Source organism: Pelobates fuscus, chromosome 1 (assembly GCF_036172605.1).
Source record: "Pelobates fuscus isolate aPelFus1 chromosome 1, aPelFus1.pri, whole genome shotgun sequence".
NCBI classification, from domain to species: domain Eukaryota; kingdom Metazoa; phylum Chordata; class Amphibia; order Anura; family Pelobatidae; genus Pelobates; species Pelobates fuscus.
Genome location: NC_086317.1, coordinates 260,314,500 through 260,335,403, shown reverse-complemented (window position 1 = coordinate 260,335,403; position 20,904 = coordinate 260,314,500). Strand labels below are relative to the sequence as shown.

At 40.5% G+C, this 20,904-nt stretch overlaps 1 protein-coding gene across 2 annotated transcripts in view; it reads right to left on the bottom strand.

The window, feature by feature from the left end:
- REPS2 (RALBP1 associated Eps domain containing 2) overlaps window positions 1-20,904 on the bottom strand; it is a 272,569-nt gene that overhangs the window by 235,618 nt on the left and 16,047 nt on the right. For both annotated transcript variants that reach the window (XM_063456831.1, XM_063456839.1), the window contains exons 2-3: window positions 4,551-4,674; window positions 3,331-3,476 (exon numbers count right to left, since the gene is read on the bottom strand). In XM_063456831.1, coding sequence (XP_063312901.1) covers window positions 3,331-3,476; window positions 4,551-4,674 — 270 coding nt within the window. The remainder of the gene's footprint in view (window positions 1-3,330; window positions 3,477-4,550; window positions 4,675-20,904) is intronic.

The following is a 20,904-nucleotide window of genomic DNA, read 5'->3' as shown; positions in this document are numbered from 1 at the left end:
GACTTTCTCCAGGTGAGTGTACTATGAGTGAGATCCGGCTACACGGTTAGTGAGGAGCCCTCAAAGATTAGATGAGTTTTTGCACGGACTGCAATGGACTGGAAGCGAATGATAATATCCGCTGATCCGGACGGTAGCGCAGATAACGGCTTTGGAAGGCAAAACATTCCATCCAATTTAATACGTTTTGCCTGTTTGGGTAGCAGGAGAAGTGCAAATAGATGTCTTACATAGTGGGATAGGTCTGGGAGATCTACGGCTTCTGGCACACCACAGAGTTTTAGGTTGTACCTTCTCCGCTGGTCTTCCATTGCGTCTATCCTGACAGTAGTTTAAAGGTGTTGCCGCAGTAGTTCTTCAACCTTTAGTTCCACTTGCTTAAGCCTGGTATCGTGGGTGCTGGTGGTTGCCTCCAAGAGTGTGATCTTAGAAGTGGTTCTTTCCACAGCTTCTTTGAAGTAGGCCATATCTGTGGCTATGTTTTTACGCAGGTCCGCAAGCATGGATTTGAGGAGATTTGCCGTCACCGGTTCTCCTCCAGTATGGGCCTTAGGTGCAGGCCAGGGTATCGTGTCTAAACACGGCCCCTCTCCAAAATCAAAGGAGGAGATGTCCTCCGAGGAGTAAGAGCAGCTCCCGTCCTCTGGTGCCATCTTGTCCCAAGAGGCCCTATGTGAGATCTGCAGCAGTTTGCCAATATCTCGGCTATGTGCGCTTTTTTACCAGGTTTAGGTTGTTTTTCCTGCCCATGGTACACCCCAGCAGGAATGTAAGATGAGTGACCTGTTAATTCATCGATTTCCACCACAAAAATCATAACTCTTAACAGAGTAGATAGGAACTCTGAGTTTTGCTACCGCTCCGTTCCCCTGCTGGCTCCGCTCCCCACCTCTGCTATTTTTTATTTTCATAATATTTATTCATTATATTTCTAATGCATTGTTACAAATAGGAGGTCATTTTTACTCAATGGTTGTAACTTGGCAAAATGAGATAAGTATTTAGGGATCTGAACAACAAAAATGGCAGAAACATATCACTTTTTTTTTTTTTTTTTTTACAGGATTCACCATGGCAGAAGTGTAAAGGTAAATTTTTAGTAATGAAGGTGTCTCCTGCCGCTTTGCACATTTGATATGGATTCTTGCCTGGACGTTATGTGGTTTGAGATTGGTTTGAAACAAAGTCTAGGTGGAAAATATATGCAGCAAGCTGTGGTAATACAAGAAGGTAATTCATTGAATTTAACCACGGAAAAAAGGGCAATTTTGAATTGAAGAACCAGTTCACAATAACATACTTCCAAAGAAGAGGATCTACTTACAAGGCTGGTAGCCACTATTCATTTACACACCACACGGAAAACTTGAACAGGAGAAATGGAATGTGGGATTTTAAGTATAGACTACAAGGAAATGTGAAACCTAACATACCCCAAGGAGTAATTTAATCATAAACACATGGGGATTAAGGCCAACTAGGATTCTAGTAAACCTATTGTAGTTGGCTAGCTTACCACATCACTTTCAGCTAATCACTCACTAACCTTCATCAGTACTTTCAGACAATTGATCAATTTTAACAAAATTACTATTGATAATGCTGAAGTGTAAATTCTGCATTATCTATGTGGCCTACGGGGGGCAGTCGCTGGGTGCCATGGAGGGCCCCTGCTTCAAAACAGTTTTATATAAAGGCAGGACCAGAGACTAAGCGATATAACCACACTTGCAGTGTTTATGTTGCCTAGAATGCCTCTTTACTACAAATAGTAATCTCTCAAAGTAGACACAATTCTAGATTCTAAGGAGAATAAATCACCCTACTGCATTCCACTCTGTACCACTTTAGTTTAGTTGCACAGGAAAGGTGGGCATGTAACATATGGTCTCTGTCTATTTACGTTTATACTGTGTTGGTTGATTGGGACAGACATGAAGGCTATATTAAAGGACCATTATAGGCACCCAAACCACTTCAGCTTAATGAAGTGGTCTGGGTGCCTGGTCCAGCTAGGGTTAACCCTTTTTTTTTTTATAAACATAGCAGTTTCAGAGAAACTGCTATGTCTACAATGAGGGTTAAACCAGCCTCTAGAGCCTCTAGTGGCTGTCTCACTGACAGCCGCTAGAGGCGCTTGCGTGCTTCTCACTGTGAAAATCACAGTGAGAAGACGCCAGCGTCCATAGGAAAGCATTGATAATGCTTTCCTATGAGACCGGCTGAGTGTGCGTGCGGCTCCTGCCACGCATGCGCATTCGGCCGATGACGTCGCTAGGAAGAAGGAGAGGAGGAGGAAAGCTGGAGAAAGGTAAGATTTTAACCCCTTCCTCTCTCCAGAGCCCGGTGGGAGGGGGATCCTGAGGGTGGGGGCACCCTCAGGGCACTATAGTGGTCCTTGAGTCGTGTATACGTGGAGTCAGTAGAACATATTTATAACTTTTGATGTGGAAATTTCATTGGACCCAAGATTGTAAAATGTTTTACTGATGTTCCTTTAATATACAAATGGCGATACATTAAAACGTCAAATAATTGTACTGTCTGACCACAATCAAGATCTAATAACAAAAGTCAACAAACTAAAGGAGCACTATAGGGTCAGGAACACAAATATATATTTCTGACCCTATAAAGTTAAAACACCACCATCTAGCCCCCCTGGCACCTGCTTGCCACCCTAAAGATAGTAAAATCTTACTTGTATTCAAGTCTGCAGCTGCTAGCTATGCCCCTGTTTGCCTGTGAAGTGCCTCTGTCTGCTGACATCATCAAAAGTGGTGGTCTAAACCAATCACAATGCTTCCCCATAGGATTGGCTGAGACTGTCAAGGAGTTAGATCACGGGCAGAGCCAGCAAAGTTAAACACAGCCTTGTCCAATCAGCATCTCCTCATAGAGGTGAATTGAATCAATGCATCTCTATGAGGAAAGTTCAGTGTCTGCATGCAGAGGGAGGAGACACTGAATAGCAGTTCTGCACATTATGTAGGACTGCCCCAGGAAGCACCTCCAGCAGCAATCTGAGGAGTGGCCAGTGGAGTTATCACTAGGCTGTAATGTAAACACTGCATTTTCTCTGTAAAGACAGTGTTTACAGCAAAAAGTCTAAAGTGAATGATTATACTCACCAGAACAAATACAATAAGCTGTTGTTGTTCTGGTGACTATAGTGTCCCTTTAAGTGTCTACACTGTGGGTGCTCTTTTGCATCTCTTTTTGCACAACTGAAATATACATATTTAGGTTAGCGGATTCCTTTATGTCGGATAAACAGCATCAATCAAAGTTTACAGATAAAAGAAACATATGTTGTTGCCATTTTCTTACCTGCTTGTCTCCTTCATCAATGCCCTTAAGAGGAACTGTTTCCGTTATTGTAAGTTGTGACCCTTGAGCTTCAATATTTTGTGGTGAATTTCCATATTTCATTTCACTCTCACTTTTCATAGAAAAGAACCGAGGGAGAGGCAAATCTGTTTAAACCAAGCAAAAGAAACACAAGTATGAGTATACTTTCATATATAAATAGAATGAATCGTTTAGGATTATTGCTTATTTAACTAAATAATACCAACATTTGAATCTGACAAGTATACTGAATATCATTGGCTACAATAAACAAGATGTCCCCAATACAGCAAGGAGACATCTGAAATGTCACATAGGGTGAAAGAATCTTACAGACTGCCAGGTAATACAGTTGTAATGGTTTGTAGGGGATATGGGGATCTTTATTTATATGTATTGAATATATAGTAATTAAAACTTTGTAAAGTTTTAGGATTTTCTTGCCCCTCTCCCTTCTGCCTACTACCATTGGGTCATGACTATTCATCAATCCCTAGTGGTCCAGTGTGTGGATCCTGCAGTCTGCACCTTCCATGGGTGCAGACCATTGTGCCTCGGGTGGAACAGTGCATTGCCATGGTAACCCGTGCAATACTCAGAATCATGGAGAAGTGCTGAAGTGCAGGGTAGAGTTATAAAGATACAGACAAAAGAAATTAGCTTACTATATAATACACTAGAAAGACACACCCCCAAAAAGTGTACCTCACACACACTATATAAAATACATGACCCATCAAACACATGCACAGCAAACCACCACCCATAAGGTGGATTGATGAGCCAACATTAAGCAGCAACGGGAGCAAGAATAAGGTACACCAATTACACACATTGAGACAGAAAAAAAAAAGCAGAGCATTAAAATATGGAGCAAAATGTTTATAGGTATGTAAGCTATGTATGTATGTATGGATGTATGTATGTAAAGAAAACAGGCAAAGTTTAAATCAAAATTAAGGGAACACAGCTGACTTATCTTCCTCTAGAGATACACATGAAAACAAGAAAGGCAACCCTACAATAAAACATGTGTTGGCAGGAGCTTGTGCCTCGTACGTCAGAGCAGTATGGCAGTCAAGCCCTGCCCCCTCATTCTAATTTTTAATAACAGATTTAACAGTGCTCCGGACATGTGTTATGTTTTGTCGGGTTTGTTTTGTTTTTTGCCTTTGGATGGAGTTTTTTTCTTTCCTTACCGCATTTAATGCTCTCCAGTCGCAAAGGGAGGCCAGCCTGCACTGCAGCAATTAATTTCAAAGCAATAAAAAACTGGGCTGGACCAAAGTAACCCACATGTTTTGCACCACAAAGCTCTATGATCTACAAGAAGAAAAAGAAGACAACAACAAAAAAATCAAATTACATTTTTTTTATTATTTGTAGGCTAGAAATAATAATCATGGGGTTATTACAAAATATTAACATATACCCTTTTAAGGCCAATTTATCATTTTTTATACTTGAAATAATGTATGCTGTATTGTGTGTCCACTGTTCATCAAATCACAAGTGCCTGATCATTGTCTAGTGGTTACACATACCTTAAAATAGAGTTACCCTCAGATATATTTCTGTGTTTAGGATACCTTGACAGATTGCCTATAGAGGTGCATAGGTAGCTACCTAGGGTCCAGGGCTCAAGCACGGTCCCAGCGGGTCCCTGTCTTGGCCTTGAACTGGTTGTGAGGGGGCCCTCATCGACCCAGTGATCCTCATGTTATTGAGGGATCGTTGTTGTCTCCATCTCTATCCAGTGCATATAACTTTAGGAGCACCCTCAGGATTCTGTTCATGACTGTCAGCTCCTTAGTCAGCACTCTGAGTTATTATCTGAGTCCCTGGGACTGTGAGAGAGCTCTTATAGTGAACTGCACCCAATATTGGTGCAGTTCACAATGCACTCCCACCGAAACACCAGGAACCCTGTGTCTCTACTGAACCACCAAGAATAACAACTCACCCATACCAATAGGTAAGCAGGAGGGACAGAATATTACAAACAGAATACCCAGCCACACTCAAGACTCCCTCAACACACACAAAATTCAGCCATCATACACAACACTCAACAAGCACACACATTCACACTCAGCGTCTTCCCCAAATACAGTTCTCCGCCTCCTCCCCACATACAGCTCTCAGCCTCTTCAACAGATACAACACACTCAGCCTCCCACACACACAACCCTCAGCCACACCACACACAATTAAAAAAAGAGCGTAAAACTAAATATAATAAATCAGTTATTTAAATTAAATAAATATCTGTTTGAAACAGCGCATGCCATTACCTATACTGTAGTTGTGGCAATAAGCACACTGTTTAATTGTGTATTCCTTTCAACCTACAATGCTACAATGGCATGTTCTGCATTATTAATCCAATGTTTCCATGGCTAAACAATGTCTATTGTCAAGTGTTATTGTCAAGTATTGTTACATGATCAATGTCTTTTATCAATGAAAGCAGAAAATCAATACAAATTTTCAAAATAATTGTCAAATTAAAAATAAATAAATATATAAATAAATAAATACACGTAAAGGTCAAGAAAGACAATTTGGAAAGAAATACTCTACATTCACTTTTTGGCTATACAAAATAGGAGGCTTCCTATGCTTAAAACTATTCCCTTCCAGCCAATATCACTAGTTAAAGAGTTACGTCAAGCATCATAATCACTAAAAGAGTACAATGGCTCCATTCCCTGGTAATGGGGCGGTGTTTGCCCTTTACCTGCCTCTCGTCGGATGTATGTTTAAATCTGTATGTTATATGAATGAAAGGAATGAATCATATATACTAAAATGCTGCCACTCCACACTCCCTGCAACATTAGTCTTTATTATCATCTATCTTTGATGCGTGGTTATGTTTTTTATTAATTTGTCTATATGTTTTATGCCCATTTTCTACCCAATACATATCCATTTTAAAAGATATAGAGCAACTACTTTATCTTACTGCTTTACTATCCAAAGGCTCTGCAAGACTCAGTATAAATATGGTCTAATATATTTTTTAATTAATTTTTTTTAAATAGTATAACAGATAATATAATAATGACATAAATATAATGTATGAACTGTTGTCAAATAAAACAGATAAATAAGTGAAATACACATAAAAAATATTGTTTCCTTTATAAATGAGATAAATAAAGTATGTACAGAAGTGAAAATAAATTAAAAGAATAAGTTATAACATGGTACCAAACAAAAAGTCAGTAAGTATAAAAAGCATTCAGTCAGATGGGAACATGGTTAAAGTTCGTATTCTTTTTTTAACACCATCTTCCCACATGGACCATTCATGCTGCAGTATAGATGTGAAGGTAGATGGTTCACGGAAAGCAAATACACATCTTTTATTTTCAAATACTACAGATAAGACTTCACCGACAGTTGGTATGGTGGGTGATTTCCAGAGTCGGGATATGATGAAATTTGCTGAGATTAAAAGATGGTCTGTTATAATTTGTTTATATCTAGGCAAGTTAGAAGGAATTTGCTTAAAGAGACAAAGACACAGGGATGAAACTACATCAAATTCTAAAATCTGATTCATTAATCTGAGAATTTTCAGCTAATAAGATTTGATTTTAGGACATGAATAGAAGATGTGGAACAATGTACCAATAAGACATGAATCTTTAGCCACTGAAACTTTAGCCCTAGGTCTGCAATAAAGTGCGAACACAGCCCTGAAGAAAGGAACAGGCAAATTGAAACGCGACAGTACCTCCCTAAGGTAATCCCAATGAATCCTATCGAACGCGTTCTCTGCATCTAAAGAGAGAAGCAAAGTGGGCGGACTCAGTATAAATATAAACTGGATTTCAGTATTATATGGTTACATAGCTGAAAAGAGACTGGCGTCCATCAAGTTCAGCCTTTCTCACATATGTTGTTGCTGTTGATCCAAAAGAAGGCAAAAAAACCTAGTCTGAAGCGCTTCCAGTTTTGCAAAAATCTAGGAAAAAATTCCTTCTTGACCCCAAAATGGCAGTCAGATATTTCCTTGCATCAAACAGCTGTTACCCCACTAATTATATTCCTGTATGTATTCAAACCTTTCTTTATTATCCAACTAATTCTGTAACTTTATATATGTTAATCTCTGAGGAGATGCTGACAGGCGGAAATTTGAACATATCAGTCAAAGAGGTGGAGCAGGGGTAGAGCCATTCGTGGTGTACTGTGTACTGCGGGCCAGAATATGAACATGTGATATCCTGCTCCTCATTTAGCACAGAGTCCGGTTATGGCTTATGTTGCCATAACAGCATTTAAAAGCATAAAACGCTGTAATGCAATAATACTCCCAATAATGTTTATTTAAACTTCACTAAAATAAATGGGTTAAGAAATCAGTTTGTGTAACATAGAAACATAGAATGTGACGGCAGATAAGAACCATTCGGCCCATCTAGTCAGGCCAACCCCCGGAGCGAATAGGGAGGGGGGGAGCAGGACTGCTGCCCTGAGGAGTTGGCATAGCAACCAAAAGGATACAGTTGGTTTTACAGTTGAAAGCATGGAATTCTGGGAAAAATTACCAGACTACTGGTGAACAATGCTGAGGGAGCCTGGCAGTGTCTTTCCCCACCCACCCTCCCCAACTGTTCTGTTCTGGAATTGTTGTTTTGTGTTGTGTTTTCTTTGTTCTCACTTTGTCACAGCTGCGGGTTTCCTGGTAAATGAATAATGCCCGGATGGGCTTGGGGAGTCGCAGCCTGAATTTGGTTGATGACAAAGGACAGGCTGAAGAGGCTCTGGTAGAAGTTTTAAGTGTACCTGTCTGCTGGGTAAAACCAGCAGCTGACAGTATTTGGTTATGCTGGTTTAAATAAAGCTGTGGCCGTTGCCCTTACCCACTTAACATGGTGTTGCGTTACTTATTGGGAATGGAAGGGTAACGGGATTTGGTGATCGAAGGAGTCAGCAGTCATGCCCAATTTTCTAAATACTTTCATTAGTCCCTGGCCTTATCTTATAGTTAGGATAGCCTTATGCCTATCCCATGCAGGCTTAAACTCCTTTACTGTGTTAACCTCTACCACTTCAGCTGGAAGGCTATTCCATGCATTTATTACTATTATAGTAAAGTAATACTACCTGATATTATTTTTAAACCTTTGTCCCTCTAATTTAAGACAATGTCCTCTTGTTGTGGTAGTTTTTCGTCTTTTAAATATAGTCCTCCTTACTACTACTGTGTTGATTCCCTTTATTTATTTAAATGTTTCTATCATATCCCCCCTGTCTCGTCCTTCCTCCAAACTATACATGTTAAGATCCTTTAACCTTTCCTTGTAAGTTTTATTCTGTAATCAATGAACAGTGTTCTTGTTCTAAATTGCATTTGAGTTGTATAAATTGAGTTGTCACTGAACATTTTTCAGCACAGCCCTGCCTCTGGAAACACCTCCACTCACACATATAAAAATAAAGCGACCCTCTTTGTCCATTTAAAATTTTGGGAGGTATGAGTATTGTGCTGTACGTTTGTACGTTTGTTACATTAGCTTTCTGTTGTTGCCCAACTGGTTTTGAGTGGTGTGATTGCAACCCCCCTTGCTCCTACTTGATTGCATGTGGCTACCAGCACAGACTGACATACTTGCACAATTGATATCCCTTCTCTAAAGTCAGAAAGCAATACATGGAAGATTGCACCACTTCCTTTTAACCTTGTTGATCACCATCTCTTTGGAGGAGATTTATCAAAGTGTTTGACAGTTTTGCACCACATTTGGTCAGAATACATTTTAAAATTTCTGTAATTTTTTCCATCAGGAATGTGTTGTTTAATGTCCCTTTTTTCTCGCACTCTCAATTTCTCAGTCTTTTCACAAATGGATATTACTGAGAAAAAAATGTCAGCAGGAGGCTCCTAAAACTCGGGCTTATTGTAAGCCTAACAGCAACTTGTAGGCTAGGGCTTGAATAAGAATTAGGGGGGCGTGGATTGCTGCACGAGGAGAACAGCCACTTCATTTCAGAGCTTTGCTGCCTGCCACTGCTTTCATGCGCTTAATCAGAACTTACCTGTATCCACTGGAAGATACAAGTGCTCAGATATGACAACTTCTACCGCCAGATCACAGAGGGAATTCACCTCGGTGTCCATCCACAATTATTTACAGACCCCAGTGTCACAGTTCTCACCGTGCCATCTAGACAGCCAGGCGTGGTCGCCCCAGTGCCCAACAGGGGTTTTTAAACTGGGGTCTTCTGCATCCTAAGCCTAAGTTCCTGCCTCTGAGCCATTTCTGAACTTTGGTTCTAATCTTGTTTTCCTGGCATTGCCTGCAGCACTAGGGGGCTGGACATCACCATTGGCTCCTACCTGTCTATCTAAGTTTACCAGAGGCAGTTCACTCATTAGCAGGGCATAAAACACTGCCCCTCCCTGAGAACATTGTCAATTTGTTGTTTCTTGTATCCTGTTTCCTTACACTGACTTGGCTTGTGACACTTTCTGTTTGGATTATTCGTTATTGCCTGTTCCCTGCCTGCCCTGACTTTTGGAACCGTGTCTGACTATTCTTTTGGATTTGCCCTTGTCTGTTTCCATGTACCCGGTTACTGTTCCTGCCTAAGCCCCCGTGCACAGATTCACAGCCCAGGTAGCTCCTTATCTGGTTACGATCGGCTGTGTTTATCTGCAAGGGTGTGCAAACATCTCTGCACTTCGGACTCCAAATAAGGTAAGTCGTGACACCCAGCAACCTTCTGCGCACAACAGAGTGAATACAATATGGCGCCTGCCCTCATCTCTGGCCTCAATGGTCTCTGAGCGAAGCACACAGACGGTGTCACCCTCCCGCTCAGAGGTGCAAGTTACATCACAACCAGACTGGTTCTCCTTCTTTACCTCCCTTCCGAAGATGAAAGACTTCTACAAACTTATTACAGTGGTAAAGCAGTTTGCACTTATCCACATTAAATGTCAGTTGCCACAACTCTGACCATTTTTCTAGTTTACCTAAATCATTAGCCATTTGGCTTATCCCTCCTGGAACATCATATTTTAGTATCATCAGCAAAAAGACATACCTTACCATCAAGACCTTCTGCAATATCACTAATAAAAATATTTAAGAGAATGGGTCCAAGTACAGATCCCTGAGGTACCCCACTGGTGACAAGCCCAAGCTTCGAATATACTCCATTGACTACAACCCTCTGTTGCCTGTCACTCAGCCACTGCCTTACCCATTTAACAATATTGGAATCCAAACTCAAAGATTGCAGTTTATTGATAAGCCTTCTATGTGCAACAGTGTCAAAAGCCTTACTGAAATCTAGGTAAGCAATGTCTACTGCACCACCCTGATCTATAATTTTAGTTACCCAATCAAAAAAAATCAATAAGATTAGTTTGGCATGATCTCCCTGAAGTAAACCCATGTTGTCTCTGATCTTGATATCCATGTGTTTTTAGATGTTCAACAATCCTATCCTTTAACATGGTTTCCATCACTTTCCCCACTACTGAAGTAAGGCTTACTGGCCTATAGTTGCCCGACTCCTCCCTATTACCTCTCTTGTGAATGGGCACAACATTCGCCAACTTCCAATCTTCTGGGACTACTCCTGTTATCAATGATTGGTTAAATAAATCTGTTAATGGTTTTGCTGGTACACCACTAAGCTATTTTAATAGCTTTGGGTGTATTCCATCAGGTCCCATTGACTTATTTGTCTTTAATTTTGACAGTTGAAATAGAACCTCTTCCTCTGTAAACTCACGTGTAATAAATGATTAATTTATCCTTTTTCTTAACTGAGGTCCCTTTCCTTCATTTTCATCTGTAAATACTGAACAAAAATATTCATTGAGGCAGTCAGCTAGACCTTTATCCTCTTCTACATACCTTCCTTCTTTTGTTTTTAATCTAACTAATCCTTGTTTTACTTTTCTTTTCTCATTTATGTATCTAAATAAAGTTGTCACCCTTTTTTTACTGACTGTGCTACTTTCTCTTCTGTGTGTGATTTGGAATCTCCTATAACTTGCCTAGCCTCTTTCTGCCTTATCTTATAGTTCATTCTGTCTTTCTCACTCTGGGTTTTTTATAATTACTAAATGCTAACTTTTAGTTTTTTACTATTTTGGCCACATCTGCGGAGTACCACAGTGGTTTCTTGAATTTTTTGCTTTTACTGACAAGCCTAATGCAATTTTCTGTTGCCTTCAGTAGTGCAACTTTTAAATAATCCCATTTCTCTTGGACTCCATTTAAATTGCTCCAGTCTGATAATGACTCCTTTACACATATTCTAATTTTAGAAAAGTCTGTTTTTCTAAAGTCTAAAACTTTTGTTTTTGTGTGGTGTGACTCAGTCACTGTTCTTATATTAAACCACACTGACTGATGATCACTGGATCCTAAACTTTTCCCCTACACCGAAAACCAACCCTAACCCTAGATGTGGTTGTGGTGGTTAGGGTTAGGGGTTTGGTTGGGGGTAAGGTTAGGGGTGGGGTTAGGATTGGGGGTAGGGTTTGGGGTGGGGGTAGGCTTAAGGTTGGGGTTAGGGTTGGGGCAGGGCTGTGGTTGGTGGTATGGATGGGGTTGGGAGTAGGGTTAGGATTGGGGATAGGGGTAGGGTTAGAGTCAGGGATAGGGTTGGGGTTAGGAAATGTCCGAAGTCCCGAATTGCCAAAGTCTCAAATTTCAGAAATGCCGAAACGAACCGAAGTCCTGAATTACCGAAGTCCAGAATTTCGTAAGTGCCGAACCAAACCGAATTTTTTGCCCATGCACATCCCTATTTTTGATCAGTCATCTAAATACAGTGTCATAGCATGTTAGAAAGTTGCACATTTTTGAGGTTATAATACACAGGCAAAACTAGAGGTCTAATCGTAAGACCTGAGAGAGTATACGGTTGAAGAAAAATAATCCTAGCAGGCTCAGGCAAAGCACATATGTCTATGGTGATTGAGTTAAATCAGGGTAATTTCAATAGAATATAAGAGGATGCTTAACTACAGGGTATTTATGTCATGGTGGTTATAGTGAGAGATCACAGCAGCTAATTGAAATACAGTGGCTGCATCAAAGGGTTGGTAGTAATTAAGTGTCAGCGGTAATATTGTCCCACCGGGGAAAGGGGTATGAAGGCAAAGCCCTGCACCTACTTGCTGGAAAGAATGACCCCATTCAGCCTATGCGCTGTGGTCTTTCAGCACAGTCCAGCCTGTTGTTGTTCCTCCAGAGGGGCCAGGACTCCGGCTGTGTGGGACCTTGTGAGTTGGGATGATGGTAACGGTGTGATGTAGGCAGCTCTGGTACTGGTCCGAGTGGGTATCGTGCTTCAGCTCGGCTTGCGTTGTCACGCGGTGCCCTTTGACAAGGGTTGTTCACTCGCTGGCGCTTGGTCCGCCTCCGCTGACCGGGTCAAGAGGTCTTGTGTTTCTTTCATTTAAGTGGGCTCTGGCAGGGTTTTCTCTGTGTCGTTGAAGCAGGTTGTTGTGCAGTCAGATACTTGGCAGGTGCATGCTGGGCCTCCTCAGCAATGTGTAGGTGAGGAGTAGATTTGGCTTGCCAGGTGGCAAACAGTTTAACTAGCCTTTCTGTGATAGCGGGTGTAAGGCTGCACATGGCGTCTGCCATTTTGGATGCAGTTCGCGGGCTGCTGCTGTAACTCGCTCCCGCTGCCAGACTTGATGTTGCCAGGATATCCCTCATTAGCAGGGGGGGAGAGAGCGAGAGAGACTTCAGGCTTCGTGTTAAACCGCATGTCGAGTTATCGGCCGCCTCCCCCGCATGAGTTGTGAGTAGGCCTCATGTAGGCCGTGCATCTGCTCTGGTTGTTGCCGCAGATCTCGGTCAGGAACATGAATAAGGTAAGTACTGCTGGGTCACTCCACCTTCAGGATACATCAGCAGTGCAATTTCAGCAGAGATTTGTCACAATTTAGGCTGTTTCAGAGCTCTTTTTCACGGTGTGCAGCTGGTCAGTGCAGCAGTTAGGCTCCGCCCCCCAACTTAACATTGCTTTATATGCTAGTGTGTAGGCAAGCTGTTCTGTTTCTCAAGCTGATCCCATTCCACGTGATCATGTATGGTCGATCCATGAGAATTACACATCTGCCCTTTCCAATTACCGAACTGGTTGTGTGGCATCTCAAAATATTTCCATTTTCAGCAACACATTTAAATTCCTGTCTAAATTATTATTAAAACATGTTTCACCAAGCAAACGTTGATATTGTTTTATGTGAATAAATTGTTCTTCTGCTTTACTTTAATTATACAATTTTTGCATGGCCACAGGCTATACTAATCTCAAAAGTTCTAACCACACCCCAGCATGAGAAAACCATCACAGAATTTGTTAAGAAACAAAGTTTTACACTTGAAAAAATTTTTAAAACACATTTGTGTGATTTCTCCATTTATATTCTGCAAGATTAAACTTTATTGCTTTGTATTATTTTAGCCTACAGTTCTGAAGAGAATACACGGAGGTCCTAGCTTTGCTGAGACACTGCAGTTATTGATCCTGTTTATTTCTATAAAGGGTAGGCACCAGAACTAGGCTACTTGGAGTACTTCCAGCTTTCATATTAGAACTTGCACCAACAAAAAATTTCAGGACAGTAAAATTATGAAATTGATTTCTGACAAGCATTATGAAAAGGATTAAACTTGGGAATTAGGCCACAAAGAGATTTACATTCCAGCTGTACTTTTACATGCGGACATACAGATCAACAGGGGGTAAACTTATCAATGCTCATATTAACTTGTAAGGCCTTTCAGTATTTCACAGACAGCTTGATAAACTGTTCACATTAGACCGCATCCTGATCCCAAGATTATATCAAGTGTTCTGAGAAGTTATCGTATTGAAAAGAAATAACTCACTGACTCTTTTATAGCGTGATACTGCAATATAGGGCGATAGGGTAGTTTTAAATGGTAATGTCTTCCGTTGCAGAGAGATGTATACATTGCATATCAAACTTTTTTGTTTTTATTGTTTATTTATGGAACATTTCACAATTTACGTTTCAGAAAAACACATTAGTAGTCATTGTTGAGCAAATTTATTTATGAGTAGATTTCTAGACAATGTATTGGCCCCGATTATATTTGTATATTGTATATATGTTACGTATTTGGATGTAATTTTATAACATGACAGGAGGCTTCGTATTTGCTTAAGTCTCTCTTTACTAGAACTCCACAGCAGCACAGAAAAACAACCAATCAGAAAAAAGTTAGGTACTATAAAACTCCCCTCCCCATGCATCATTTCCTCTTTCTTTGCTGCTCCGCATCAGTACAGGTCAGAGTACCACTGCCTCCTGCTTATAGTTGGTGGCTTTGGGATTTATTATGGTTTATTTATGATTTATATTAATTATATTCAGTTACCATGTTATATATTTATTATTTATATATGTATATCTGTATTTAGTTATATTTTTATTTAGTTATATTTTTATTTATATATTATATGTATTTACTGTAGTTATATTTGTATTTATATATTATATGTATATACTGTATTTAGTTATATTTTTATTTATATATTATATATATATTTTTATATTGTATTATAGTGGCTTTGGGATCACTGCACGTTTTTACTCATTACCTCCCCTGTTCTTGGGGATGTTTCCTTTCATGTGGCCATTTTAGGGGGGTTTCCTGGTGATTCCTTTAAGTTTGCTCCCCTTCCCCCCCACTCCCTAGCGCCCTTCTATTAGCCCCCCCAAGGGCTACGGGCGCTCCGCTCGGGGAGGCAGGAGACTAACCGTTTGGCTGCCTCCTCTGTCTCCCCGAGCTCCATTGTGAGCATGCCGGCGCCCGGGGTTACTCGCGGTCGGATGCCGGGTCAGCCCACACACGTGGCCGCCTCGCCACGGCCGGCTTCTTCAGGGAGCCACGTGCAGCCGACCGGCGAGAGGAGGGTGCACATGCTCACAGCCCCTCCTCCAGACGCGGTGGTCGGACCGCAGTGTTCTCCTCGCTGGCATCCTGGCTCTGTAACATGATAAATACAGAGCCAGTCTGCCAGTGAGCTCAGGGATATGCAGATTTTAGGTTCTGCTAACCAGTTAGTTTTTGTTTGGAAAACAAAAAGGTGATACCTGCATATTGCACTATTATCCAGTGTTCTTTGGTGCATATGCTTATACACTGTAGTTATGTGTCTGACCCTTCTCTGGAGTCAGAGAGGAGACTCCTCTAGCATGCTATGCTCTGTCCATGGCATCTCTACAAAGCTAAGCAGACCTGGCTATGGCTCAAACTGGTATGGGAGACCAGTCTATGCTGACACTGATTCAATCCCATCAGATTCTGTGACTTGTAGAATTGGAAGGTGGTATTTCCCACCCATACTTATCCCTCCCTTGTTTAATGTTAATAGTTTAGATTAATCAGGTACGTATGCAACTCTGCTTGTTGTCTCGGCTACCTGTTACTTGTTTTCTTATGTCTGTTTTTCATATGTAGGGTTGGGATATCTACATAGTAAGGTAAATTTGGTTGTTACACTGGGTGCCTACATGTTTTGTTCAGAGTACATTTCATTGGCTAACCAACCCTTTCGATTCTGTTTTTTCTCTCGTTTCAGTTTACAGTCCATCAATGCTATCTGGTTTGACAGCTCTTCTAGGATGGTGGACATCGTTGTATTCAGTGTATCTAGGACTTCGTTTCTTCCCCATTATTTTTTTCTGCTTTTTGTTCTGTTTTGTCGCAGCTTGAAAGAGGAAATGATGCATGGGGAGGGGAGTTTTATAGTACCTAACTTTTTTCTGATTGGTTGTTTTTCTGTGCTGCTGTGGAGTTCTAGTAAAGAGAGACTAAAGCAAATACTCGCCTCCTGTCATTAATAAAATTAAGATTATAGGTACACTAAAGCTAGCATAATGTACAATTTTTCAAATCTAAAGAGATTTAAATTTGTTAGCCTTTCTTCATAACTAAAACCTTCAATTCCCCTTATTAATTTTGTAACCCTAACTTTGCACTTTTTATAGTGCTATAATAGCCTTCTTTAGAATAGGTGCCAAAAATTACACAGCATACTTAAAGTGTGGTCTTACTAGCGATATATAAAATGGCAACATTTTACTTTTGTCCTGATAATTAATGTCTCTTTTAAAATGATTTAATATTATGAAAAATATTTACATTTTGTAATATTCTGATATTCTTTACTATATTGATTTTTGTTTTAATAAATTATATATTTTTTGATATTTCAATATTTTTATAAAATATTTCAAAATATGAAATCATTTGGAAAGCTTATCCAACAACATTAAATTGAGATTATGGTGTGAATAATATCTGGTCTTATAATTTTGTTTACAATAACTATTTTTAGTTGTTGCAACACCTTGTCTTGAATTATCCAATCATATGGTTTTGCAGCAATAATCTGCATATTTCTTGCCATAAGTCCGACCCTCTATGATATACTCTGAATTAGATGGTACCAATGAAATTAGTTAGAAGTAGTCTACGACCAACAAAGGTTCTAATTCTATTTATTTTTTTGGATAAGCTTTTCCAATGATCGCAATTAGTTAGAAAACCTTGTCAAATTAGTTATCTACGGAAGTCACCTTTAAAGTGTATTGGAATTTTGTTGATAAATTTTCTTGCCAAAACATATTGTCCCAGACTATCAAAGATGAAGGTGCAAGATCTTCATTTAAATGTTTAAGTATTGCCCTTTTACTATGTATCTTTTGGTTTTGGACTGGACGTGGTTATAATATGAATTGTGCATATCCTTTTTTTGAGATTGGAGAAGAATATTAAATATAAAAAGACTAAGTACTGCAAGTACAGCAAAGGTGAAATTAAGAAATGTAAAAAGAGATCAGAGAAAACAAGAGAAGAGGAGTTTGGAGAGGGAAGATAGCATAGCATATTAAAACAAATGGAGGTCATTTAGTTACTCCAATGGCCACTGAAGGGAATGCCCGCCTGCCAACGTCAAGGCAGACCCCCCTAAGCGGGTCCTACACGGACCCTTCAGCCTGCTTCCTTGAGCTTCTGGCAAAGATATCTCCAATGTGACAGAGAAGGGAATTTTTTTTATATACACCCGTATACATTTATTAACCCTTAATAGGGAACACATGGGATGGGCGGCAGCATTGTAACAAGGCTGTGTGATACAAAAAGTGAAGATGAGGATGTAGAAAGTCATCTGATGTTTATCATTGGGAATTATCGGATTACATTTTTCTCTATGAGAAGCATTTGCTTGAAGGAGAGTGGAGCTTGCTTCGCATCCCCAATGTTTCCCTATAAAAATTGTTGCATTGGATAAGAAGATGAAGAGGAAACACCTGCAGGAAGACAATATGGGACGCAGAGCTGGCGGCACTCTCAGCACTTGGGTAAAAAAAAAGTAAAACACTTTAAAAAATAAATAAATGTTATTTTGGGAGTCCATAATCTAAGTAGTAAGTAGAGAACACTATAGTGTTAGGAATACATGAATGTATTCATAATGCTACTGTGTTTCTTTAATATTGATGCGATACAGGTTTACCTGTTGTGTTTGTTTTCAAGCTACAAAATGTTCTTGGTGTCACATCAAATGAGTCTTGGTTTAACCTATACTAGCAGCATATAAAAAATTTTAGTGCACTCTGGCTCATATAAGACTGTCTGTTGCCATAGCAACAGTGCTGCAGATAAATCGCCTTTCCCTTCATGCTGACAGACCTGTTCCTCAGCTTAACTTGGGATGTATTTTTATGGTTGAAACAGAGATTTAAAAGGATAAGCTTGCCAGGCTATGGCACATATTACTCTTTGGAGCAATAAAACCATCCCCTTTTGTTCTTGTTGGTTAAATAATACTAAATAATGACAAACTACTTGAATATGGCAAAACACATTTACATGGACAAGCCAAATACACATTATGAATTTCTATGTCAGCTGCAATAGGGAAAAGTAGGTGCAATAGAAAGACTTTAAGAGTTAGCATCCAATCAATAACACATATTAGATTATGAGGTTTCATTCTCATTGAATTTTTTTTTTTTTTTTTTTGTATGGAAAAAAGTATTGTGACACCTGACCATTACACCTACAGGAACTTTTATGACAATGCATTCTAAATACATAGACATGTAGTTGGTCCCCACTTTGCAGCTCTAACAGTCAGAGGTGGACTGGCCCACCGGGATACCAGGAATTTCCCGGTGGGCCGGTGGACTTGGGGCCGGCAGTGCGGCACCTGACATATTTAGTTTTTCCTCTTCCTCTTAGTTTTTGTTTGGGGGCTGGGACAGACAATTACCTAGGTAGCTGCTAGAGGCTGGTACACAGACAGAGGTGGCTGCCAGCTGAAGCAGGGAGGAGTGAGAATATCTCTCACATTGCCAGCTTCTCTGCATGGCCAATCTGGTAGGAGCTCCGCCCCCAGCCTCAGCCTGGTGACCTTTCGCACAGGAAGAGCAAATACAGGAAGCACCTCATGAAGCATCCACACTGCCAGTGACAGGTAATTGTACGATTGATACTGAAAGAGTTAGAGAGAGAGAAAGAGTTTGTGTGTGTGTGTGTGTGTGTGTGTGTGAGAGAGAGCTTGTCTGTAGTGTGCTGCTGTTTGTCAGTGAGTTTGTGTTGTGTTTGTGTGTGTGTGTCAGTGAGCTTGTAGTAAGCGTGCATCAGTGAGCTTGTGTGTGTCAGTGAGCTAGTAGTGTGCTTGTGTATATCAGTGAGCTTGACTGTTGTTAGCTTGTGTATGGGGCAGGGAGCTTGTGTGCTTTGTAGTGCTTGTCTGTAGTAAACTTGTGTGTGTCAGTGAGCTTGCCTGTAGTAAGCTTGTGTGGGTCAGAGAACTGGTTAATGGATTGTAGGATAAAACTTACAAGGAAAGGTTAAAGGAACTTAACATGTATAGCTTGGAGGAAAAACAAAACAGGTGGGATATGATAGAAACACATTTAAATACATAAAGGGAATCAACACAGTAAAGGAGGAGACTATATTAAAAAGAAGAAAAACTACCACAACAACAGGACAGAGTCTTAAATTAGAGGAGCAAATGTTTAAAAATAATATCAGGAAGTATTACTTTACTGAGTGGGTAGTGGATGCATGGAATAGCCTTCCAGCTGAAGTGGTAGAGGTTAACACAGTAAAAGAGTTTAGACATGCGTGGGATAGGCATAAGGCTATCCTAACTATAAGATAAGGCCAGGGACTAATAAAAGTAATTAAAAAATTGGACAGACTAGATGGGCTGAATGGTTCTTATCTGCCGTCACATTCTATGTTTCTATTTTTCTATGTATGTGTCAGTGAGCTTGTGTGTGTCAGTGAGCTTGCCTGTAGTAAGCTTGTGTGTGTCAGTAAGCTTGTCTGTTGTGAGCTTGTGTATGGGGCAGGGAGCTTGTGTGTGTTGGTGTGTGTAACGGACCGTTTCAGCATAAAAGGGGAAAAATGCGTTTAGGCGATAATCCCCTTTTCCATAGACAGGCACAGCTACTGCAGAACATCAGAACTCACGAGCTGGATACGAAATAACACTCCGAACTGGAACAGCTGAACAAGAAAAGCATACAATCGGCTTACACTCTTGGCAGTCAGCTTACAATCCAATCCCCCCCAAGAACGAGACGACACTTCATTTTGAGGGTTAAGCAGGAACTCAAGACTGGGACACCCAGTCTGGCTTTTATTACAAACAAGTACATACAGGACACTCCCAGGGGGAGGATGAATTTAACCAATCACATGGATGTACCTCCCACACATTTCCTCCCCTTAGATTAGCACTTAACATAATTATACCGTACACCCTTTTCCCCAATTCCTGGATGTACCCCAAAAACATATCCAAAATTCAAGTAATTCGGATGAATGGTTCGGGAGATATGGGGTTCCAAAGATTTGACCGACCGCATGGGTAAAGTATCCGAAAACAGTTCCATGCATTTTGGCCCTGCGGTCGGTCACAAACAAGGGAATGAAAACAGGCGAATTGCCTGTGTTATAGAGCCTGGAGAGGGTTTGAATGAATTCCCTTGTTTGTGGGGTTCTTTCTACCGAACGGGGGGTCATTCGGTAGTTTCCATACGAACTTCTGGAAGTATGGAGGTCTCAGCGGTGTTTGCCTAGTCAAGTGTCCGATTTCAGTTCCAGACACTCGACGGCAAAACACCGCTGTTCGGTAGTTAAAGATGGCCGCCGCCACGTGTTGGTTTCCTGAATGGCGGCCACCCAGAGGACACAGAACACATTACATGATTGCCAATTACCCGTTTGCAACATTGTTGCAAACGGTAATTGGAGGCACACTTAATCCTGGGTGGTCTGGTTGTTCGGTAGTTTCCTCAATACAATGAATGGAGTGATTCTACCGAACAATCAGATGAAGGCTGCATATATATATATAACCCAGGTTAACTGCATACAACAATACATACATGACATTTAAAGTATTAAAGGCCGGATTACTGTACTACGTTCCACAGTCTTAAAGGTACAGTAGTCCCAAAAGTTCCAATATGTCCATCGCTGCTTTTAAAGGGCCAGC